The following is a 26026-nucleotide window of genomic DNA, read 5'->3' on the forward strand; positions in this document are numbered from 1 at the left end:
GATAAGCTGTCAAAAATTATAGTTTCATTAGAGATGTAGCAATACCTCTGAGCATCCACTTTTATAACAAATCATGACTAGTCACTGCAGAGTAGCCCAGGTAAAAGCCAAATACTTGGGCTCTCTCTGATTTTAGTTACACGGCTAACTTCATATACTATTTTAAGAACAAATGAGAACAAACTTGGTTTAAGGATAAATTTGTTATGCAACTACTTTCTACTTATGTAAGACCTCATGAGTTTGGTGTCAGAGTATTCATGACTCAGAGGCTGGTGCTTTGATCTCATTCCTGAGATTTCAAGGGAAGTACAAGAATGACAACAGTTAGAGATGAACCAAAGAGATTTGGCCTCAAGCAGGTACTCCCCGCTTCCAAAGCAGAGTGTAGCAGCATCTTTCCCCATCTCAACTTATTATATGAGTGCTGAATGAAGAATCTAATGTTCTTTACTAGTTTACTTCAATACATTAAACACTCACTTTATGGAAACAGTCTCTGGCAAAAGAATAATAAAGAGATGTGATAGTCCACACTGGAAAAAAGTCTCTCCTCAGCACATTGGTTCAACACAGTGCAGAATTCAGCCCACTTGGTGGTGGATTTAGAGCTTCACGCTATGAGCAAGGCACTTCCATTGTCTCACTTTTTCAGTACTAATCCTTCTGAGCATGAAACCATTGATACTTAACATTTAGGAACACTAAATGCCAGATTTATCCATCTAGCTCAGGGGCTAGTCATCTTTCTGGCAAGGATACAGGGATCACAGTGGGAGGAAGGAAGGGCCTTTTGCATGAAAGTGATTTTAAGAACGGGAGGGCAAGCTCCACACTCTTCAGAAAATGCTGACCAGTCTGTAATCAGAACCCAGACACATTATCTGTTTTTCATTCCTTTTTTCCTTCCTTTGGTTCCTGTTGCACACAAGCCAAGCCATTGGTAGACCTTGGAGCTAACATATTTTTCAAAGAATTGTGCCCAAATGAAGCAGGAATATATCAGCACTGTGGGAAATAAAGGGTTTCAGTAGGAAAGTATAACGAAGTCCTGAAATGGAAGTAACTCAGACTCCTCAGAATATTAAGATGTCAAACTGTCCTTTCCAGTTCTTTAAGTGGCAGATAACTGTCTATGGCCAAAAGGTCCGGGATGTTTTTAGATTGCTCAGCCACCTCTGTTTTCTGTTTTTCCCTCCTAAAGCAACAATCCTGCCCACAAATACTACCTGGCTGTGGATCCCGTTTCGGGTTCACTGTACGTATCAGACACCAACAGCCGACGAATTTACCGAGTCAAATCCCTCACTGGTGCAAAAGACCTGGCCGGTAACTCTGAAGTGGTGGCAGGGACTGGAGAGCAGTGTCTGCCATTTGATGAAGCCAGATGTGGAGATGGAGGGAAGGCAGTGGACGCAACCCTAATGAGCCCTCGAGGTAAAGGAAGTAAAAGAGACTGGAGAAAGCAATTGTCTGAGGCTAGGCTGGATCTGGATATAATTATCTAGTAATTAAATCACTACTTGGTTGGTAATTTTTATTCTGTGCTTTAATCACAGCAGATTGGCAAGCGATCATGCTTTAGTTAAAGCAAACTTTATTACCTCTCACTGCTTGCTGCAAAAGGAGATTTCACTGAATAGGGTTTCCTCCTAAAAGGAAACTTGCAGACAGGAGAAAACACCATTGTTTGAAATACAGTCCTTTTTGGGGAAGAGGAGGGATGCCTGCTGTAGTATTTTTCTTATTTTCTGTTCTGATGTTCATTCCTACAAATGGGAAAAAATGGATCTGTGTCTTTTTAAGCTTCTTTATAATTTATAGTAAGGAGCCATAAAGAATTTTGGGGAATTTTTAAGTATTTTTTTAATCTCAAACATAATCAGGAATATAGTCTTGTCTTCACTATTTTGCTTGGAGCACTGAAATCGGTGGCTTGGGAGCCTGCTAATTAAAAGGGTGGGTTTGTCGAGTTGTTAGCAAAGAGAGTTTTTCTTTCAATTCTTTGCATTAAGTAGGTGTTGTTAAAACCAAATAGAAAAGCCCCCACAAAGGCTCTTACTCTGCAAGCACTTACATAGTTGCTTAAATTTATCATGAGTAGCCTGAGTGAATGCAGTGGGACTACTGGCATGTGTAAAGTTAAGCACATGTGTAAGGGCTTGTCTACATTTAAAACACTGGAGTTGCTGTAGTGCTTAGAATATCAGGGTTGGCAGGGACCTCAGGAGGTCATCTAGTCCAACCCCCTGCTCAAAGCAGGACCAATCCCCAGACAGATTTTTGCCCCAGGTCCCTAAGTGGCCTTCTCAAGGATTAAACTCACAACCCTGGGTTTAGCAGACCAATGCGCAAGCTACTGAGCTATCTCTCCCCCAATGCATCAGTGAAGATGTTTCCTAAGCCAGTCAGAGGGCTGCTCCCATCAGCATAATTACTCCAGCTCTCTGAGAGGTGCTAGCTACATTAACGAGAGAATTCTCCCATCAACCCAGCACTGTCTACAGCAGGGTTAGGTCGGTTTAACTGCAATGCTCATGGGTGTGGATTTTTTACGCCCCAAGTTACGTAGTTATACCAACCTAATTTCCGACTTTAGACCAGGCCTGAGTGTTGGCAGGAACGGAGCTCAAAGAATTTTAAAACATCCTGAGTGAAAACCACTTCCACTCTCAGTTATTTTTGATTATGTCTCTGGGGTCAAAACCTACAAGTTCTTGAATTACACATAGAGTCTTCCAGGAGAAATGAAATCTGAATGTTTCATGTAAGAATCAAGGAGAAAAATCTTTCTTTAAAAAAAATAGTTTCAAGTTTCTTTATACAGAGGCAAAAAAGAGAATCAGTCAAATTAATAAGTTAATGCGAGATTCAAGATTAAGGTTGACTTGTTAAAAAACCACAGGATAAGTCAGCATAGTTCCATTGACTTCAATAGAGGTACATTGATTTACCTGAGGATCTGGACTGCAGTATCAGGGGCTGAAGGCCTGAAAAAATAGGGAGGAACAAAAAAGCAGCACCTTGTTACCATCCATATTTGGAATAAATTTATCAATAAAGCATGAGACCAGAGCACTGACTGTTGCTTATTTTGCAAACCTGTAGGAATTGCAGTGGATAAGTACGGGCTCATGTATTTTGTTGATGCCACTATGATTCGGAAAGTTGATCAGAATGGAATTATATCAACTCTGCTGGGCTCTAATGACCTAACTGCTGTTCGACCACTAAGCTGTGATTCCAGCATGGATGTCACCCAGGTAGAGTTTTACTTCCTCTTTGTGTATGTGCCACACAACAGATGGCTATTTACTTTGGATAATTGCCTAGCCATTCTCTGTAGAAAATACAGTATGTTAGACTCCTCTGAAAAAGCATTTAGAGGATATTGATGACATTATGCAGGGCAGGATAACAGCTTATATAATTAGTTACTGAAAAGAATGATCCTACCCTCTTGCAGTGGTTAATACAAGTTGTTTACACAGTTATAGAGAAATAAGTTTGAGAGAATGGAAGTTATTGTATAATTGCCTTTTATTTTTCTGTACTTGCTGTCGACTTTCAATAATGTAGCATTCAGTCCTTTGCAACAGATACATAATTAACCAAAGTTAGCACTGTCCATAGCTTTAATTTGTACATGCAAGTATTAAGTAGAGCACTTAGTTCCATGATTTACTCTGTTAAACCATTGACTAATTTGCTGCCGTTTCACATATACTTATGTGTTGAAAACAATTTACTTCTTTAGTGTGAGTTATATAATAATAATGAATTATCATGTGGTTCATAGGTGCGGCTGGAGTGGCCAACTGATCTTGCTGTCAATCCTATGGATAACTCGCTTTATGTCCTGGAGAACAACGTCATTTTACGGATCACAGAAAACCACCAGGTTAGCATCATCGCTGGACGTCCCATGCACTGTCAGGTTCCTGGGATAGACTACTCCCTTAGCAAACTGGCCATCCACTCTGCGCTGGAGTCAGCCAGTGCAATTGCCATCTCACACACAGGAGTCCTTTATATCAGTGAGACAGATGAGAAAAAAATTAATCGACTACGCCAGGTAACCACCAATGGAGAGATCTGCCTCCTAGCTGGGGCAGCTTCAGACTGTGACTGCAAAAATGACGTCAACTGTAATTGCTATTCTGGGGATGATGCTTATGCCACTGACGCCATCTTAAACTCCCCGTCCTCCTTAGCTGTGGCACCAGATGGCACTATCTACATAGCTGACCTTGGAAATATCCGCATTAGGGCTGTTAGTAAAAACAGGCCCGTTCTTAACTCTGTGAACCAGTATGAGGCAGCTTCTCCAGGAGAACAGGAGCTATACGTCTTCAATGCCGATGGCATCCACCAGTACACCCTCAGTCTTGTTACCGGAGAATATCTGTATAATTTCAGCTACAGCGCCGATAACGATGTCACAGAGGTGATCGATAACAATGGTAACTCCTTAAAAATTCGTCGGGATAACAATGGAATGCCACGCCATTTACTGATGCCTGACAATCAGATTGTCACACTGGCTGTCGGCACGAATGGTGGACTCAAGGTAGTGTCTACCCAGACCCTGGAACTTGGATTAATGACTTACAATGGAAATAGTGGGCTCTTGGCAACAAAGAGTGATGAAACAGGGTGGACGACCTTTTATGAGTAAGAAAGTTTTTTTAAATTTGTTGAGTATGCATTTCTCTTTCAAGTGAGAGTGGTTAGGGCCTAATATAATGTCCATTGAAATCAATGGTAGTCTTTCTTTTGGCTTCAATGAACATTGAATCAGGCCTTTAAATCTTGATGTAATAGGGCACTGGAGCCACGTGTCTGATTTTGTTAACTTCAACAGTCTTGTGATGTCCTTGCATAAGGGCCTGAGACGGATGCTTCCTGTGAGCTGCTGAGTACCCTAAAGTCCCAGTGCAGAGTATGGATCGTGAGGGAACTCCCCCACCTCCCTGCAAATTGCTAGCACCTTGCAGGATCAGTAACTTGCATTTACACTGCTGTTTGCAGGATTGGGCCCAGCTTTCTTTGCCATAAGTGGGAGTGCAAAGAAGTCCCCTTCTCCAGGTTGGTCTGCCCAGTTCACAACACAATAATTTGTGGTTACACCCCACAGGGCTGCCTCTGTCAAGAAATTTCAATATTAGTTTCTTTTGGAACTGAAATTACAAGTCTTGCTGTTCAAATGTCAGGATATTGGACCCATATTACATATAGGAGATAAAGTGTTGATTAACTTTACTGATTGCTCATTCTTGAAATAGGTGAGGAAATTAGATCCCAAGGTATCTGTAAGACCCCAGTGTGACTTATATAATTTGTAGATAGCCCAAAAGCACATTGGTTTTCATGAGCAGGTAGATTAAAAAAAGACAGAATTTCCTCTTTAACTGAAATGGATCAGAGATAAAGTGCCTAGGTATATTAAAAAGCTGGAAAAGCAAGCCAGATTTTCTCTAACAATTATCTTGTCCTTAATAGTATTATTGTAATTTACTTGGCAACAAGGGTTTCCTAAATAAGTAGCGCTCTATATGCTGAATATGTAAAAGTGAATATTTGGGTTTTTTAGTGGCAAGGCTGTCTGTCTAGAGCGTGAGAATTTTGATGAAACACTTAATTAGTGATACCATTTAGTAGTAATTTTTTCCAAGTTAGACTTACACAATATTTGTCAAGGTTTATTTATAAATGGCTGGACCTAGATTTGTTTTTCTAAGATTGTCCTCTGAGCAATAGGTTTGCACCTCTAACATTTGCCAAAGCATCATATTGTCGCCTATTACTTAGACACCGCTGACTTTTTGTAAGAAAATGAAACAAAAACAATACCTGAACACAAGTAACTGGTTGATCTAGCTGGAAAAATAACTGAATTATCAATGCACATCAGCATTATCTGTGTTTTGTGTTTGGTTTATAAAAAAGAAAAACAGTGCCATCTGGTGGTCACTGTATAATTTGACCACTAATTTGAACATCGGTTCATTTTCATCTATCTTATAGATCAGGGGTTGGCAACCTTTCAGAAGTGGTGTGCCAAAGTCTTCATTTATTCACTCTAATTTAAGGTTTTGTGTGCCAGTCATACATTTGAATGTTTTTAGAAGTAAACTATTGTTGTATGTAAAGTAAATAAGGTTTTTAAACTGTTTAAGAAGCTTCATTTAAAATTAAATTAAAATGCAGAGGCCCCCAGACCAGTGGCCAGGACCCAGGCAGTGCGAGTGCCACTGAAAATCAGCTTGCGTGCCGCCTTTGGCACGTTATAAGCTGCATAATTGTTATCTTTAACACATAACAGGCCTGTTTCTTTAACATATGTCAGATATTTAATTAGTTACATTACTGAGGCCCAAGAGAGTGCTAAATACTGATCACTGAATCAGATTAATATTAACCATATCTGACTTTTGTGAAACACTCCAGATAAGGAGATGTGCATGGGATTTTAGACAGACCTTTACTTAGTTGTTATTGATTATCAGTAGTTCAAAGTTCACCAGATCACAGGCAGTAGCAACTAGTTTGTTTCCTAGAAACTACACTTTAAATCAAACAGCACATATTTTAATGAATGGATACAAAATAATTACAAGTGCACAGATTTAGATGAATAAAATGGCAATATTACAATAATTTAGAATAATTACAAATTACAAAAACTTATTTTAAAAAAATGATAATTAGAAATTATTATTTTTTTAAATTACAAAAAATTCAAAATATACAATATTGATTTACCTAAGGCTTATTAAAAGTCATGATTGAGACAGTATGTTGGTGTGATTTTACAGGAAAACTTCTGATACGTTTTCTTGGACTACTAAAGTGGAAATATGACTTGCATGTTCTGTGATGTGCCAACATGCATCTTGAAAGTATTATGTTATTTTTACAGTGTTCACAAAATGGCTAAGTGCTTTCAGTGGGACTATTTCTGGTGCTAAGCACCACGTACTAGTATGCCTGGTACTAAGTAGTACAGGATTAAGCACTAGATTAGTAAATTAGTATGTTTGAGAAAGGATAGATAGTAGCTAATTATCATCTCTGCTTTGCAAGTAAGTATTGCAGCTGGGCTCAGTACTATGTATAACAATATATAGCCAGTAGACAAGAAAGGTTATGCTTTCTGTTTATCTAGAATGTCACCAGTTGTATATGCATTAGCACCTTGATCATATTCTATATCCTTGCAGCCCAAGTTTCTTTCATGTAATTAAAGAACAGAGCCACATGATCAGCTCTATCTAGGTTACAAAACATCTGTAGTGTGCAATCCACAAAGCTGTCTGTGTCTCTGGGGCATTTTTAGTTACAAGAAGAATGTGCATTATACCAAGTGTGTGGGAAACAATGTGTAAAGGGCAAAACTTAACCCAGTGTGTAAGATGCAAATTCTCCATATGGAAAAATGTGACAAAAGATAAATAGAGTCATCTAGTTGGAGCTGACCGTGGGTCAGCCAATTTACTGTGACTCTTTAACATCCTGAATCCATCCCAGCACAAAGCTGTTTTGTTAATGAGACGGTAAGTAATAGTTAAATAAAATATAGGAGAATCCCTGTCAACACAGCACACTGTATTCGTTTACATTTTAGATTGAATGTGTCATGTATTTCCAGAGAGATAACTCTCTCTCTATCATTGCTGCATTTGTTTTCGTAAATACAGGATCATAGCAATTAAAGATGGAAAAATCTATTGGATCATCAAGTCTGCCCTCTGTAAAGGCAATATGTGTTACCTCCAACACCATTACATCCTCACATTCAAATACAGATGAGTCCCCCTTATCGTAATAGGACAATGGAGTTGTGAAATGACCACACACAAAAATCTTCTAAAAAGTAACATAACATAACAGTTGCCCTATTGAAATACAGTGCTACCTTATTTGGTATCATTGTTTTTGTGCAACCTATATCTGCCAAAAGTTTTACATAATTATTTTTTTTAAATGCACTTAATTCACATTATGAACAGTCAAGGCTCATGAGTAATACAACAGCTGACAGCAGGCTCACATAAAATAATTTAAGCTTGTTTTTTGGGCATGAGGAATAGATCTTTGAAGTGGTCCCTGATAATATCCCACTTGACCTTTGGAGTATCCCAAGAAAGTGATGAAGTTTTCCCTTGAATCAGGCACAGAATAAGGATATATATGGCACAGAATAAGGATATATTTAAATGTATGTGGATATACACCTTGTCTATCTCCACATTAGCGCAAAAGCTGCTGTTATACCTTTATTGTGCTTCATATCTGAAACCAACCTAGCTAAATCCTTTCTACAGGCTGTCAAGCAGTTGCATATTTTAAACTTCTAAAGGTCAGAACGCAGGCCTTAAAGAGTGCACAGGGTATTTAGGTGCTGAGATGTTAGAGCAATGGACAAATTTTAAGAATTCTAATTCTAACATTATAGAATAGAATATTGGCGCAAACACGCAGAAGGGATGCACAATGTAATCAACAATACCTGGGACAATTTGAGAGGCCTGCAAACAATGTGGCAAAAATGGTGAAAGGACCAATTAAAGTCTTGTTTCAAAATATTATTTATAACCTGAATATGTATGTTGAGAGATGTTTGAGACTAAATGCTTGGATAATCACAGTGCATTAAATCTTTGGAAAACCCAGTACATGCCAACTGAATCTACTTCACCCATTAACCAAAAAATAAAAATAAAAAAGGATCCATTCACCTTTCCCCTCTTGTCATGTTGCAGTGGTAATAATAACTCCGGGTCAGAGCATTTCCTGAAGATTAATGGCTCCCAGCTGAGTCTTAGGTACTAACTTCTCCCAGGCACTCATCATTTCCCAGGAAATGTCCTGCTCCATCATAGTCATTGTTTAATAAATGCATTATATCTGTCTGCTGCCCAACTCCAGGAAATCAGTTTATGAGCCACCAACATCACCCATTAAGGAAGTTTTCATCAACTGTCCTATGCAAAATCAATGATGTCCCTATTTCCAGGGTAGCTCTTGGTCTCACCCCCATGTCATTAACTCTGCTACTTACATTTCCTCCTGGGCAATATTGTAGGTACAACATGGGGCAAAATCCTGGAGCCACTGACATCAGTGGTAGAATGCCCATTAACGTCAGTGGAGCCAGGATTTCACCCTGGGACTTCATTTTAGGAACACAGGAATTGCCTTACCAAATCAGAGCAGTCCAGAATTCTGTTTCAGAGAGTGGCCTCCACCAGCTGTTTATAAGTGGAAGCAGTTCCACAGGGTAATTATACATTGCGGGGGGGGAGAAAGTATTTCCTTTTGTCAGTTCTAACTGTGCTGCCTGGGAATTTCATTAAAATTCTATTTTTCTATTGGGACAGGATTAAGTAAGATTGTCCTATTTAACTTCTCTATATATTGATGGGTACAATTTATATGTATCATTTATACAATGATTTTGTATATCTCTAGCATATCCCCTCTTAAATTAAACAGCCCCAGTCTGTTCAGTCACTCCTTTTATGATACTTGTTTCATGTTTCTGGTAATTGGCATCCCTTCCATTTCTGCTATATCTTTTTCAAGATAGGGTGATCCAAACTGAACTGTGTCCCATGCAAGGGCATACCTCTGATTTATATAAATGTCACTGGAATATTTTCTATTCCATTCCACTTTGAACAGAGATGTTCAATGAGCTGTCCACAGTGATGCCCAGCTCCTTTTCTCGCATTAATTTAAACCCCAGCAATGTGTATGAGTTGTTCAGATTATTCTTTCCAATTTGAATTATCTTGTATTTAAAAGTAAAACTCACCTACCATTGTGCTCTGCATTCACTTAGCTCTGAGACCACTTTCAAGTTCTTCATGGACTTTTCTAGTCTTAATCTCAGGGGCGGCACCAGCATGCCAAGCGCATGCCTGGGGCGGCAAGCCACGGGGGGTCGCTCTGCCGGTCACCACGAGGGTGGCAGGCAGGTTGCCTTCGGCGGCATGCCTGGGGAGGGTCCGCTGGTCCCGCGGCTTCGGCGGACCTCCCGCAGGCATGCCACCTAATCCGCGGGACCGGGGACCTCCCGCAGGCAAGCCACCGAAGGCAGCCTGCCTGCCATGCTTGGGGCGGCAAAATACCTAGAGCCGCCCCTGCTTAATCTAAATAATTTTTGTCTTCTGCAGATTTCACCACCTCCTTGTTCTGTCCCTTTTTTGATAATTGATAAACATATTAGTCCACACTGGTGCAGCCTGGTACAGACCTTTGGGGACACCCTACCGTTAACCTTTCACCAAACTGAAAATTGCCCCCCCCTCCTTTTTTTTTTGCTCTTTATTTTCTGTTTCTTAGCTGATTTGTGGCAGAATTTTATGAGTACTTCTTTTTCTTAATAGCCTCTTGTGAAGGACTTTTTCTGGACTTTCAAAAAGCCTTTCACAAATTACATTAACTAAGTGTCTCTTATCCAATATCTTGTTGGCAAAGAATTCTAACAGATTACAGAGGCATGATTTTTCCGTAGCTAATCCAGTTGTAATGGCTTGCAGATATTAAAATATGTATTGATTCTGGGCCTAATACTGTTCTCAGTGTCAACACTGTAAATCCAGACTAACCAGATTTACATTGGTGCAATAGAGACCAGAATTCGTCTAGAAAAACCTTAATTCACAACCATAGATTGTTTTCAAATACAGCTTATTGAGCAACTCAAAATGTTCTAAAAGATCAAGATCTGTTTCATGCCATATTTTAGCAAGAAGCTGCTGCATTAATAGTGTTGACTAAATGAAGGCTATAACTATACACATGCTTATTTTGTTGTCATTAATTTATCTATTAGCTATGACCACGAAGGACGCCTGACCAATGTAACACGTCCCACCGGAGTCGTGACCAGCCTTCACCGGGAAATGGAAAAATCTATTACCATCGATATAGAGAATTCCAACCGGGATGATGATGTAACAGTCATTACCAATCTCTCCTCTGTGGAGGCTTCCTATACAGTGGTTCAAGGTACAAGAGTGTACTTTTCAGCACTTTAGACACAAACACCAATATCTCCCTGGTACTTTATGGGAGCCATTCTCAAAAGATTCATATCATAAGTGCACTTTTGAGCAGGAAAAAAAAACCATAAGGTTCGTGGAGGAAACTCCCATACATACTCTCTGAAAATGGCAGTACCTCAGGACAGGCAGGGGAAGTTTTGTCTATCCTAGTTGAGTCAAATACAGTATGATCATTACCTGTTGTAAATTGGCTCTGCTGATGCCTTTCGTGTCAGGTTTACTTTACCCACATTCAGATTGCATTGCACTCCAATGCAACGTTAGCTATGACTTTAGGGACAAAAAGGTAGATTCTTCACAGTGACGTAATGAACTTGTACAAACTATCTCGCTGTAAAATCCTAGCTGAGACAAGGTGTAGACAGTTTTTAATCATAGTGTAACTTGATGAGATCAGCCCCCCAGCCCTGTCATCCTGATTTATCTAAGTTAATTCTTTCAAGTTAGTGGAACTGCTCATTTGAGTAAAATGCAGGACCAGGCCCTTTTCTAATGCCATGACAAAAAAAAATCATGTGCCATGTTTTCAATGCAACATTACCACATCAGAGAATGCTGCCACAGGTGGCATACCACAGAAGAGATCAGCAACAAAATAGTTAACTGTTCCTTTGTGTGAAACTTTCTGACATGGACCAAACATTGTATATGACACAGTGTAAACAGTCACAGTTACCGAAGATAGATTGAAAGGAGTTTAGTGGATGATGTTTTTTTAATTAAGAGATAATGTCACTGGAATAAGAACATTGTCACAGGACAATAGTCTCCTTCTGACATATAAATGTCAACATTTATAGACTATTATCCTCTGACACCTCCTGTTCCAATGACTTTATTTCTGTTATACCAAATGATTAATTATGTAGATGCTGTCCTTTTGTCAACTGGATATTGATGCTTTGGTGAGCTGTGCACAACTGAAGTACTGAAAAGCTCCATTCTGATTGTCTTACAGAATAGAGCTGGCTGCGCCAACCAGTCAGAGAATAACATGGCTATAAAAGTACAGTTTTATTTTTATAACTTTTATCAGTAAGCGAAAAGGCCAGACATCTGATTGGCTAGCCTAGCTTCTTTATTGTCGGATAAAGAATGACACATAAAGGATTGTGTCTGCCAGCTTGTATTGTTGGGGTATCACACCTTTGGGATTTAAAACTAATCTATAACGCTGTGCTGTGTATCTGCCGGGAGGGCAGTTTTTAAAAGACTGAAAAAGAAGAAGGGAGTCGTTGTTCACTTCTGACAAAAGATTCCAATGGTCTCTTTTTACATCACAGCGTTAATAGGCTTGTTATTCATCCCACAGTTCAGTTAAAAAATATAATTTTCCCCTGGGTTTTGCTCATTTTAGAAATGCATCCACATAAATTATAGAGCTGAAATATGTCAGTATATGTTTTGATTTACAATTCAGAGTACCGTATATACTCGAATTTTAGTAAAAAAGGGAAGCACCCGAGAAGGGGGTCAGCTTATGAACGGGTATAGAGAGGGAGAGGTGGGACACATCCCCTCCCCCCAACAGAGGGAGCAAGGAGAGGCAGCACAGCCAGCAGAGCCAGAAGGGAAGAGGTGGGGCCAGAGTCTCTCTGCTTCTGGCCACGCTGCTCTACCTCCAGCCTCTGAAGCAGCTGCAGCTCTGGGGCTGGCAGGCTGCAGCTGTGCCGCTCCGCCCCACCCCCAGAGCAGGCTGTGGCCGTGCCACCCGGCCCAGCCTGCTGGAACATGCTGCAGCTGCGCCGCCCGGTCTGGCCTCCCGGAGCAGGCTACGGCCACGCTGCCCAGCCTGCCAGAGCAGCTCCAGCCAGGCCAGAGACATCCTCCCCTGGCCCTCCCCAGATAAGGTGGGAAGGGATGGGATGGGGAGAGTGTGGGGGGGTCCTGGGCTAGGGGTGGGGCCCTGTGGGGGGTGGTCGCAGGGGTTACTTCCCTGACCCCCAGCTTCTCCCCCGAAAAAATTTCCCCACCAGTTGCTGTCCCGGCCTGTCAGGGTAAGCAGCTGGCGCACCAGGACAGTTTGTTTACTTAGGTTTACCTCCATGCCTGCGGATGCTCAAGGTAAACAAACCATCTCAGCCCACCAGTGGCTTATCCTGATGGCCCGGGAGCCAAAGTTTGCAGACCCCTGAATTATAGGGTCAGCTTATGAACGAGTCATAAAAATTTTCCATTTTTACTTATCCATCTTGGGAGGGGGTTGGCTTATAAATGAACTGGCTTATGATCGAGTATATATGGTAAATGGAAAACAACAGTATAAACTATAGCACCTCTGCAGGCTAGCAACATTAATACCATTGTTCTTTACATAAGTCAATAACATTGGTAATATCTACCATAGCACAACGCAGGAAGATTTCATTTGACATCAATGGAAGTACCATGAAAACCTATTAAGTTGGTGCTATCTTCTCTTTATGACTAAAGTAGCTAAATATTGTTTTTTATTATTTTACTAGATCAAGTGAGGAATAGCTACCAGCTCTGTAATAATGGCACTTTGAGAGTGATGTATGCCAATGGAATGAGTATTAGCTTCCACAGTGAACCTCATGTCCTGGCTGGTACTGTGACCCCTACCATAGGACGATGTAATATTTCCCTGCCAATGGAAAATGGCTTAAATTCGATTGAGTGGCGCCTGAGAAAAGAACAGATAAAAGGCAAAGTGACAGTGTTCGGAAGAAAGCTCAGGGTAAGTGGAACTCACTGTTACAACGACAGTCTTTTGTCCTGTATCTAGACTGTTTTCTACTCTACATTATATTTTATTCAATTCTACTTCATAAAAATGAATAAGACAATGAAGTGGACTAGCAGTGGTGACATTTTATGTATTTGAGAGGCCAAATAAACCGATGGAATAGTCTGCTACCAGTTATCAGAAGCTCCATAAACTAGAAGATTCAAAAGGAGGCTGGTAAAAAATACCCCGGAAGGAGTAAGAATCACTATGTTGGTGGAATTGCCATCTTTCTAATGAGCTGCAGTATCAAAATCCTGACCACTTGTTGTCTATCAGTATACTGTGGAACTCTTCACAAGAACTTGGCTGAGTCTCCAAAAAAATTCTAGTTCATGTCATTACATTCTACTAACCTAAATTCCCCCTGCAATTTCTCTGAGATAAGTAGTTGTCTTCATTTCCTTTCATAAACTGCAAGGCTGTGCTAAACAGCCACTATTTTCCCTCCCCCCTACTTCCCCGAGGTGGCTAAAATTTCACTGTGGATGAAGTGGCACTGCACTGCACTGAGGCAAGACTAAGTAAACCTAGACCAGGGGTCTCAAACTCAAATGACCCCGAGGGCCGCATGAGGACTAGTGCATTGGCCCGAGGGCCGCATCACTGACACGCCCCCTTGCTGCCCCTGGCCCCACCCCCAATCCACCCCTTCCATGAGGCCCCGCCCCTGCCCTGTCTCTTCTCCACCTCCTCCCCTAAGCGCGCGCAGTTTTAATAAATATATACACTCAGTAATGCACCTCACTCAAAGGACAAAACACGCACTTAGATTTACTGCCTAAGGCTCTGGGAGGGAGTTTGGGTGGGGGAGCGGGTCTGGATGCAGGCTCTGTGCTCGATGCAGGCTCCAGGCTGCGGCAGGGGGTGGGGGTGCAGGCTTTGGGACGGAGTTTGGGGATAGGAGGGAGTGCAGGGGTGAGGGTTGTGGGGCTGAGGGCGAGGGGTACATGATGCAGGAGGGGGCTCAGGGCTAGGGAAGAGGGTTGGGCTGTGGGGTGAGGGCTGTGGATGAGGGGTTCATGATGCGAGGGGGCTCAGGGCTAGGGAAGAGGGTTGGGCTGTGGGGTGAGGGCTGTGGATGAGGGGTTCATGATGCGAGGGGGCTCAGGGCTAGGGAAGAGGGTTGGGCTGTGGGGTGAGGGCTGTGGATGAGGGGTTCATGATGCGAGGGGGCTCAGGGCTAGGGAAGAGGGTTGGGCTGTGGGGTGAGGGCTGTGGATGAGGGGTTCATGATGCAGGAGGGGGCTCAGGGCTAGGGCAGAGGTTTGGAGTGTGCGGTGAGGGCTGTGGATGAGGGGTTCATGATGTGGGGGCGCTCAGGGCTGGGGCAGAGGATTAGGGTGCGGGGGGATGAGGGGTTCATGATGTGGGGGCGCTCAGGGCTGGGGCAGAGGATTAGGGTGCGGGGGGATGAGGGGTTCATGATGTGGGGGCGCTCAGGGCTGGGGCAGAGGATTAGGGTGTGGGGGGATGAGGGCTCTGGCTGGGGCTGAGGATTAGGGTGCGGGGGGATGAGGGGTTCATGATGTGGGGGTGCTCAGGGCTGGGGCTGAGGATTAGGGTGCGGGGGGAATGAGGGCTCTGGCTGGGGCTGAGGGTTTGGGGTTGGAGAGGCTCAGGGTAAGGGAAGCCTGCCTTGCCAGTACTGGCGGAGGGCAGGCACTAGGACCCTGCACCCTAATCCTCAGCCCCAGCCAGAGCCCTCATCCCCCCACCCCCGACTCCTCTGCCCCAGCCCTGAGCGCCCCCACATCATGAACCCCTCATCCCCCCGCACCCTAATCCTCTGCCCCAGCCCTGAGCGCTTCCCTTCCCCCCCCCCAGCCCGGCCCCGGCGGGTCCCGCTTCCGGCCCCGGCCCCGGCCCCCTTCCCCCTTACCCGAGCGCGTCTCCGGCGGTCCCGCTCAGAGCCGCGTGGTGAGGGGGCGGGGCTGGGAGCTCCACGCCGAGCGCAGCGCTCAGCCCAGAGCTCCCAGCCCCGCCCCCTCCCCACGCGGCTCGGATCGGGGCGGGGCTCAGGCGCTCGGACGGAGACTCGGCGCTCTATGCGCCGAGGCTCCAGGAGAGGGGCGGAGGCGGGAGCCTCCGCTTTTCTCTTGGGGGGCCCTGCGGAGCTCCCCTGGGGAGCTCCGCGGGCCGCAGGGAAGAGCTCCGCGGGCCGCATGCGGCCCGCGGGCCGCATGTTTGAGACCCCTGACCTAGACCATCCCTGACAGGTTTGTCTAACCTGTTCTTAAAAGCCTCCAAAGACAGGGATTCCACAACCTCCCTTGCAAGCCTGTTCCAGAGTTTAAGTACCTTTGCAGTTAGAAAGTTTTCCTAATATCTAACCTAAATCTGCTTTGTTGTAGATTAAGCTGATTACTTCTTCTCCTGCCTTCAGTGGGTACGGAGAACAATTGATCATAGTCCTCTTTATAATACTCCTTAACATATTTGAAGATTGTTATTTGGTCCCCACTCAGTTGTCTTTTCTCAAGAATAAACATGCCCATTTTTTTAATCTTTCTAAACCTTTTATCACTTTTGTTGCTTGCCTCTGGACTTTTTCCAATTTCTCCACATCTTTCCTAAAATATGGCATCTGGAATTGGACACAGTACTCCAGTTGAGGCTTCACCAGTGCCAAGTAGAGCAGGACAGTTACCTCCCATGTGTTATATACAACACTCCAATTGATACACTTCAGAACAATATTAGCTTTTTTTGCAGCTACATCACATTTTCAACTCTTGTTCAATTTGTGAGCCACTATAACCCCCAGATCCATTTCAGCAGTACTACCATCTAGACAGTTATTCCCCATTTGTAGATGTGCATTTGATTTTTTTCATCCTAAGTGAAGTATTTTGCACTTTTCTTTATTGAATTTCATCTTGTTAATTTCAGACCAATTCTTCAATTTGTCAAGGTTGTTCTGAATTCTAATCCTGTCCTCCAAAGTGCTTGCAACCCCTTTCAATTTGGTGTCATCCACAATTTTTATAAGCATACTCTCCTCTGCTATTCAAATCATTAATGAAAATATGGAACAGTGCCAGGCCCAATATTGACCTGGTGGGACCTTCTAGACACACCCTCCCAGTTTGACAGTGAACCACTGATAATTACTCTTTGAGTATGGTTTTTCAAACAGTTGTGCACCCACCTTACAATAATTTCTTCAAGGCATTATTTCCCTAGTTTGTTTATGAGGATGTTATATGAGATAATGTGAAAAGCCTTACTAAAATCGAGAGATATCACATACTACTTCCCTATCCACTAGGCTAGTAACCCTGTCAAAGAAAGAAATTATCTTTGTTTGGCATGATTTGTTCTTGACAAATCTGTGCTGGCTATTCCTTATAATGCTATTATCCTCTCGGTGCTTATAAATTGATTGTGTAATAATTTGTTCCAATATCTTTCGAGGTATCAAAGTTAGGCTGACTGGTATATAATTCTCCAGGTCCTCTTTGTTCCCCATTTTAAAGATAAGTACTGTGTTTGCCGTTGTCCAGTCCTCCGAGACCTCACTCGTCCTCCCTGAGTTCTTGAAGATAATTGTTAACAGTTCCAAGATTGTTTCACCTAGCTCCTGAAGGAATTGCATAAAGTGTTCTTATCATTAGATATTATACACCAAATCAACTGTTTAGTTATTTGCAGAGAGAAATAAGACAGGAGATGTTACATTTTAACATTCTCCTGATGTTTAGTGGTTAGCAAATTCTCAGCGCTGAGTTATCAGTAGTTCTCCCTGTTTTCTTTATGCTGTCTGTATCTTCAGAGTTGCATACTCCTGTATTTTTTAAAAAAGACAAAAACTGGAATGAGATTAGCAGCTAAATCCTTAATGACTGGATTTCAGGACTGTGTAATTGATTTTTGACATGCTGTACTGTAGAAGTTGATTATAAGTAGTAATCACTCCTTTTCTAAGATAAATCAGCTCTGCATTTTAACTAGTCTTCAAAACAAAAATAAATGAGGCCCTAAAATAAAATGGCTATAATCCTTACTCTAAATATTAAAAACTTAATAGAGGTACTTGTGGTAATTAGCTGAAGTTAAATGCACAAATCTTAGAGCTGAATCCTTGCCAGAGTTAGATTTTCTTCCATCATGTTTATGCAAATCAAAACACAGCTTTATCTATCAACACCTCAACATTTAATTGTCTGGTGTTAGTTCCTGTAACAATAATCACATATCCATTTAGCTCTTTTAAATGGAAATTACTATGAGATTATAGCAGGTTGAGTGGACTGAAAATGCAATTTGAAAATGAGGGAGAAAGCATAGAATTTATTTGCATCTCATTTATTTTAATTCACCTTTGTAAACTGTTTAGTGAATGAAATAAAAGCAACTGTACTGGAAAATTGCGAGGGAGCAGGTGGGATGCAAGGTAGACAGGGAGGTGAAGCAGTGTGGGATAGATCAGCATGAATGGAGGGCGCAATAGATAATGAGTTATAGCTTCCATGAGTATTTCAGATCAATCTGAACACTCACACCTCTTTCAGCTGAGGCCCAAATTTGGGACAGAGACACAGAACCAGGGGCATGTGAAAGGCGTTAGTGCAGGAGTCTGTCCTTGTATGTGATTAATTTCTTAAGGTAAATACTATTTTCAATATTAAATCTCCCTCTTGAAATTTCTCATGTAAATATTAGCCAGGACTGAAGTGAGATAACAGCTTTGTGTATGGGACATAGGTACATTTCAGTCTCAAATTCAAGAGACTCTTTCTTGAGGCCTCTCAGTTGAGAGATCAGATGCAGTCATTCCCTGATTGTTGGTGCTCAGATACTATGTGATGGGTGTCGTACAACATCGTATATCCATACTTTATTGGTGTGTTGTATGCTGTCAGCATTGTGATCACAACCTCACACAGCCACATTCTGCTCGGCAGAAAAGTCCTGCTGCTCAACATGCAACTATCCACTTGTAGTTTACCACATCAGCATTATGGTAGCACAATACTGTCTTAGTAATTCTGTAGTTTATCCCAGCCAGGGTCATGGGGTGTTATTGAGCATAACATTGCACCATTAGAGATATGAGCTTTGTCTCTGTAGTTTATCCCAAAGTTCACATGACTTATGAATTTTTGAGCACTCCCTGAGTGGAAAAGAGAAGGGGCCATTAGTGCTGATGGCAGGAACAAGTCATGGTAGGGCGAGGATGTAGCTCTCCCCCAAGCACCAGCTCGTACCTGGGGCAAGAGCATGCTACATCTTCTCTAAAGGTTTAACAAGGGCCCCAGTGAGCATACGCCCCACAGTGGCTGTGGAGGCATTATCCCTGCTCTTGCCTATGCCAGCATAAAGCTCCACTGCTTGTAGGGAAACCTCTCCCTTAGTATGGGGTCAGGATTAAAGAACCATAATTAAGCCTATATAGGAAAATGTGTAATTTTTTTTATATTAACCAATTTACATCAGGTATTATTGTTTACTGGTACATTATCAGTAGTGTATTGAATGTTATGCAGGCAATTTAATACAGAACCCAGAGAGAGAAAGAGAGAGAGATTACACTTTCGGGTTTGTTTGTTTTTGTTTTGTTTTTGTATACACTGTAATATCACTCAAGTGAATTTTGCTGGAAGAACCATTAACCAACGTCTAGAAGGGCTCTTCCCTATTGTGACTTACACAGCAACAGCAAAAAGAAGAAGCAGATGTGTGTGTAGGTAGCAGAACAAAAGAAAAATAGCTTGCTAGATAATCTTCAGTCATGATAGTTGTATTAGTGTTATTAGCGTTCCCCAAAGGAGTGGGAGTTAGTCATTTTGTTTGGGTTTCTATATAATTAATATGACATTGCAATTATACTCTGTGGTGTTACTTATTTTACAAATGAAAACTAAGTTACTGAATTATCAAACAGGTGCTTCTTTATTCTCAGAGTAATGTTTTTGTGTAGCTATTCTGGTGTATAATTGTTCAGAAAGCTGGTACTTCAACTCACTGTGACAAAAACCTAGTAACCTTTGTAAAGTAGATTCAGCTTCCTTCTGAGTAAAAGGAGAGAGCCCTTAAACTCAAGTTTACTAGCAAAGGCAGGGTGCAGGATACAGCTGCTGTGATGAGGCAAAAACGTCAAGCTGTTTATAAAGACGCAAAACTCTTAAAAGAGCTGAATTTTCAAACAATTGTTTTCGTCTCACTCCCTCCACACAAAAAACATCCAAGAAGGCAGGAGATCACCATGCCTCCTACAAATAAAGACAACAGAGGAGCAAGAGCTGGTTATGAGGTTTTGGTGCTTGGTGAGGACCTCCAGAGGTTCAGACAGCAACTTTGTGGTTCTCCCACCACTGGCTTTATAGGATCATAAGTTTCAGTGTTGACAATGGGATTTTGTTGCTCTTGTATGTTTGTGCATAGCAACACCACTTACTGATGGAAACCCACAATGCAAGAACACATATAGCAGTGGAGAATTTATGATCTAGTAATTTTAGGTCTAGAAGGAGAAAAGATCTTAAAGAAATCTTGGAAACTTTTAAAAACCCTGTAATTAGGATAATTATATACAAAAATAATTTAAAATTCCCTCTAATCCTCACAGACACATATGACTAATAGGAATTTATTAGCCCAATTTATTTGAGGAATTCACCAGGAAAGTTTTTTTCATAATTTAGTTACTTTGGAAAGAATTGAAATTTCAGAGCTATGCTAGAATTTTCCTTTAATTGTACAGACATATGTCTTTAATATAATAATCAGATACCCACTATTTTCCCCAGTAGCTCTTAAAGTGCAGGGTTTCCATGGACATTTGACATGTACACAGATTTTGCACTCACAGAAATGGTGGCCACTTCTGAAAGTTTGCCCTCTTTGGCTGAGTTCTGCTTCCAAGATTTCCTTTCTACTAAAACCTTGAATAGGGAATAAGATGGAGCATTTCCTTTCCTAAGTTTTTTTCTTAACTACTATTATTGTCTTCACATCAGAGCTAGTCTATTTGTCAATAGCAAAACCTTCTGTGGGGAATCCCACATGAAGAGCAATTTCTAAGACTTACTAAGGAAATGAAAACTTTGTTAAAAGAGCTGAATTTTATTAACTGGAAAATATCAGACTGAGAAAAATGAACAATTATTTAAAATATTTTCTTATGAACACAAAATTGTATTAATTTTAAAATTGCTTTTTATAGAACTGAATTCCTACAGAGTGGGGTGGGATGGGAATTGGGCTTACTCTGCCAGTGAAAATAATTCAGAATAACTTTTATGTCCTCTAGGAAGGCTCAGGATTAATTTACATATTGTTTGATGTGCAGTTTAAATTTGGATAAGAGAAAATGTTGCTTAATCAAAGCTACTGTAAAATATAAGCTGAAGAACAAATTCCCAGGAACAGATGAATACTTCTTAAGTAGTCCTTGCTGTCAAAAGATATCTAATTTAAAGACTTCTACTTTATTAATGGTGCGTTCACAATTAAATTACTTAAGAAGCTTTATTAGATTACAGCGCTGGCCTGGATTTTCTGTGGCTTGGCCTCCAGTGAGTATACTGCTTTATCTTTCTTATAGCATTGGCAGTAGTGAACACTATAGTTGAGGTTACATATTCAGTTCTTACAACCCCTTGTTCTCGTATGCTCACAACTTTCCAAAAACGTTTCCTGTGGGACTGAAACTTTTCATGCTGTGTTGTGTTTGTTTTTTGAAAGTCTTACTAAAGAAAGTGAGAAAGTGAAATATATTTACTCAGCTTAAAGAAATTTATGGGATTTTTATTGCTTGCTAGGGACCTTAGCTTGCAAGATGCTGGGAGTTCAGCTTGCTCAGCAAGCACCTTGTGGGATCAAAGCCCAAAGCCTCAAAAAGGACTGAACAAAAAACATTCTGTGTGCTGGCATCTCTGAGGAAAAACCTCTCTGTTGAAAGTGGGGGGAGGAGAAAATGTTGGACGCATGGATTCTCAACTTGGGGGTTGTGACTCCAACAGCGGTCATGGCAGCCCTCTTATTTATATGGCTAGATTGAAGGGGGAGTCCTCAAAACTCTTTCCTGGTGTACTGTGGGGTCATGGTATGAAAAAATGTTGAGAACTACTAGTGCAAGCAGTTGAAAAATTACTTCTGGGCGTACTCTGTGGGTATCTACTAAATGTTAACAGCTTATAACAAGCCCAGGGGCTGTTGCTCAGAGCTTACTGCTAGCCCAGGATGCATTGTAAAATGTCTCAGCAAAACACTGCATTTTTTTTAGTAAATTCTGGGAAATTTAATTGTCCTTTCAATTTATTAGTATTTTCACTATAGCAGTTAGCATGGACTAGGATTTATCAATTCACTGAACACAGCCTTCTTCCATTTGTATAGGTCCATGGAAGGAACTTGCTGTCCATTGATTATGACCGAAACATCCGCACAGAGAAAATATATGATGATCATCGGAAGTTTACACTGAGAATAATTTATGATCAGCTAGGACGTCCTTTTCTTTGGCTACCCAGCAGTGGGCTTGCTGCTGTCAACGTTTCTTATTTCTTCAATGGACGACTGGCTGGACTTCAACGCGGTGCCATGAGTGAAAGAACAGATATAGATAAGCAAGGCCGAATCATATCCCGCATGTTTGCTGATGGGAAAGTGTGGAGTTACACGTACCTGGAAAAGGTAAGTGGCTTAATTTAAACTACAGCAATAGTTACAAAGGCTGAAAAGGTGTTAGGCATTGGCACAAAAGGTGTTAGGTGTTGTGACGCTGAGCATCACAGCACCTAACTTTTAGACATCTAGAAAATCACTGGATTCACAAAGCCTGTGTAAGGTGCCTAGGCTGTCTGTACAGTGAATGGAGAGAGAGAGGCACATTAGAGCCAGGTTGCTTGGTGTGAAGTGCAGCCTAAACTAGCTAATGGGAGATGCCGACCAGAGGAATGTGTGCCCCTCTTATGGAGACAGGCACCGAAGTCTGGGCTGCAGGGAGGGGCCTGTCTCTGTTAGCAATTCACAACCAGGAACTTTGTTTGGAGTTAGGCCTTTATACAAGAAGCTGGAGGTGGGAGGAAACCTACCTCATAACTTTTAGCCCAGTGGTTAGGAGACTTACCTGGGCTGTGGGAAACCCCCTGTTTGTGCCCCCTTCTCCCCCTCAGGTGAAAGGATGTGGAGTCTTCAAGGAGAGACTGATGGAACCCCGCTCCCCCCATTAGAATGCCCTCACTACTGGGCTAAATGTTCTGAGGGAGCTCTTCCTCCTCCCCCCACCAGCCCCAGCTGTTCTGTCAGAACTCGCATGAGAGATGTGCTCAGAGGGCACCCACCGGATTGGGCCACACACGATTGCCTGTCTGCCCCTGGTTTAAGTATAGCTTTGGGGCTTTGATGGGAGACAGGTGCTCAGATGCCTGAAGGGAGCCAGCAGTGCACATGCAAAAAGGCAGAAGCATAGGCTTCTAATGTCCTTTTACTGCAAAAATTTAGGGGTCAAATGCATTTATACACCTACAGGATTAGGTGGGAGTTTTGTACATTGTAGTGGTGCCCAAACTGGGACTTAGGCACCTAAAACAGGGACTTAGGTGCTTAAAGTCTTTTGAACGTTCAGGAAAGAGACTGCTATTACATGTTCATATATACATACATATACATAACATAGGATTCTTAGTGTTCCAACAGTTAAAAAGCCTTTTGTGCCAGATCTGTGAATTTTTTAGTTTTTCAATTAATCAAAGGAAATACTTTGTTCATGGTTCAGTTCTTCTGAGATATCCATAAAATAGAATAGGTCACCATATAATAGCATGAACTAACAGGATGAATTTTACTATTTTAAAATGCATGACTAAGCCTGACAGAACATCCCAGTAGCTCCAGATATCTCATCTCTAATCATTATTTATTAAGTGAAAATATGGTAATTCATTTCTATTTAACCTAATTTAAACCACTTTGATCTTGAGAGTTTATCTAATCCTTAAAAACACTGCATGCCATGTTCCCTAAACCCCCTCCCTCCCAGCCTATTGTTTTAGATATGCTAGAACAGTTCTCTCTGCTAACTTCTCCACACATGTTTTACAGTATTCCGTGTAAATTAAAACTGCCAGAGGAAATATAAATTAGGGCATTAAACTCATTTTTCCCAAAACAGTAAAGGAAGAGAGTGGAAGAGGTTGATACAATGTTCCTTCCATTTCCTTCTCGGGATTGATCTTTTTCTCAAAGAGGAAAATTTACTTATCCCAGATGTTGGCAATATATTCATATTATTGGGCAGCATTGCACCTTAGATGTATTTGGATTTTATTTATATTTTTATTATTGTAACACTGAAATCTATTCAATAAATATTTGATTTAAAAATGTGCTTTTTCCCCATAAATTCAGAAAGTGAAAGAAACTGAAAGACAGTAAAAATATATAATCTTTGTCTTTTTATTTTTTTAATAGTCCATGGTACTACTGCTTCAGAGCCAACGGCAGTACATCTTTGAGTACGATTCCACAGACCGTCTCCATTCTGTCACCATGCCTAGTGTTGCTCGGCACAGCATGTCCACTCATACATCTATTGGCTACATTAGGAATATTTATAACCCTCCTGAAAGCAATGCTTCAGTGATTTTTGATTACAGCGATGATGGGAGGATTTTGAAAACATCTTTTTTAGGAACTGGTCGACAAGTCTTCTACAAGTATGGGAAACTATCCAAGCTGTCTGAAATTGTTTATGATAGCACTGCAGTTACTTTTGGATATGATGAAACTACTGGAGTTCTGAAAATGGTTAACTTACAGAGTGGTGGCTTTTCTTGCACAATCCGGTACCGTAAAATCGGTCCACTGGTTGATAAACAAATCTACAGGTTTTCTGAAGAAGGCATGGTCAATGCAAGGTTTGATTACACCTATCATGATAATAGCTTTCGGATTGCTAGCATCAAGCCTATAATAAGTGAGACTCCTCTTCCTGTTGATCTGTATCGTTATGATGAGATCTCTGGCAAAGTAGAGCATTTTGGCAAATTTGGAGTCATTTATTATGATATAAATCAAATAATTACTACGGCGGTGATGACACTGAGTAAACACTTTGATACCCATGGGCGCATTAAAGAAGTTCAGTATGAAATGTTCAGATCACTCATGTATTGGATGACAGTCCAGTATGACAGCATGGGAAGAGTAACAAAGAGAGAACTGAAGCTTGGACCTTATGCCAACACAACCAAATATACCTATGATTATGATGGAGATGGGCAGCTCCAAAGTGTGGCAGTAAATGACAGACCAACCTGGCGTTATAGTTATGATCTGAATGGGAATCTTCATCTCTTGAATCCAGGGAACAGCGTACGGTTGATGCCACTACGCTATGATCTAAGAGACAGGATTACACGTCTGGGTGACATGCAGTACAAAATTGATGATGATGGGTTCCTATGTCAACGAGGCTCAGATATATTTGAGTACAACTCAAAAGGTCTCTTAACAAGAGCTTACAACAAAGCAAGTGGATGGAGTATTCAGTACCGTTATGATGGGTTAGGGCGAAGGGCTTCTTGTAAGACTAACTTGGGGCACCATCTTCAGTACTTTTATGCTGACCTTCACAACCCAACGAGAATGACACATGTTTACAATCATTCCAATTCAGAAATTACTTCTCTATACTATGATCTACAAGGCCATCTCTTTGCAATGGAAAGCAGCAGTGGAGAAGAATACTATGTTGCCTCCGATAACACAGGTACACCACTGGCAGTATTCAGTATTAATGGCCTCATGATCAAGCAGCTTCAGTACACTGCATATGGAGAGATATATTATGATTCCAACCCTGACTTTCAATTGGTCATTGGATTTCATGGAGGGCTGTATGATCCTCTGACCAAACTGGTTCATTTTACTCAGAGAGACTATGATGTTCTAGCTGGGCGTTGGACATCGCCCGATTACACAATGTGGAAAAATATCGGTAAGGAGCCTGCTCCATTCAACTTATACATGTTCAAGAGCAACAACCCTCTCAGCAATGAACTTGATTTAAAGAATTACGTAACAGGTGAGAACTCATTAGCGGTTGTTTACTAAAAGGTTTTAGTGCAAATTTCTAAAGTTTAGAATTTTTTGTTGGAAAAAGAAATAGATCAAACTTCTCCATTTCAGGACTTTCCTTCGGCTATCTCCTCATCCACCTGCAGAATCCTTCTCCCATCAAGCTAGGACCATC

General features: G+C 41.5%; 1 protein-coding gene across 1 annotated transcript in view; it reads left to right on the top strand.

Moving 5' to 3' along the window:
* LOC123376341 (teneurin-2-like) overlaps positions 1 to 26026 on the top strand; it is a 72300-nt gene that overhangs the window by 36923 nt on the left and 9351 nt on the right. Inside the window, exons 9-15 of the mRNA XM_045028259.1 lie at positions 1205 to 1437; positions 3109 to 3263; positions 3800 to 4674; positions 10844 to 11019; positions 13541 to 13776; positions 22168 to 22464; positions 24244 to 25858. Coding sequence (XP_044884194.1) covers positions 1205 to 1437; positions 3109 to 3263; positions 3800 to 4674; positions 10844 to 11019; positions 13541 to 13776; positions 22168 to 22464; positions 24244 to 25858 — 3587 coding nt within the window. The remainder of the gene's footprint in view (positions 1 to 1204; positions 1438 to 3108; positions 3264 to 3799; positions 4675 to 10843; positions 11020 to 13540; positions 13777 to 22167; positions 22465 to 24243; positions 25859 to 26026) is intronic.

The sequence above is a fragment of the Mauremys mutica genome, chromosome 8, assembly GCF_020497125.1.
Source record: "Mauremys mutica isolate MM-2020 ecotype Southern chromosome 8, ASM2049712v1, whole genome shotgun sequence".
In the NCBI taxonomy this organism is placed as follows: domain Eukaryota; kingdom Metazoa; phylum Chordata; order Testudines; family Geoemydidae; genus Mauremys; species Mauremys mutica.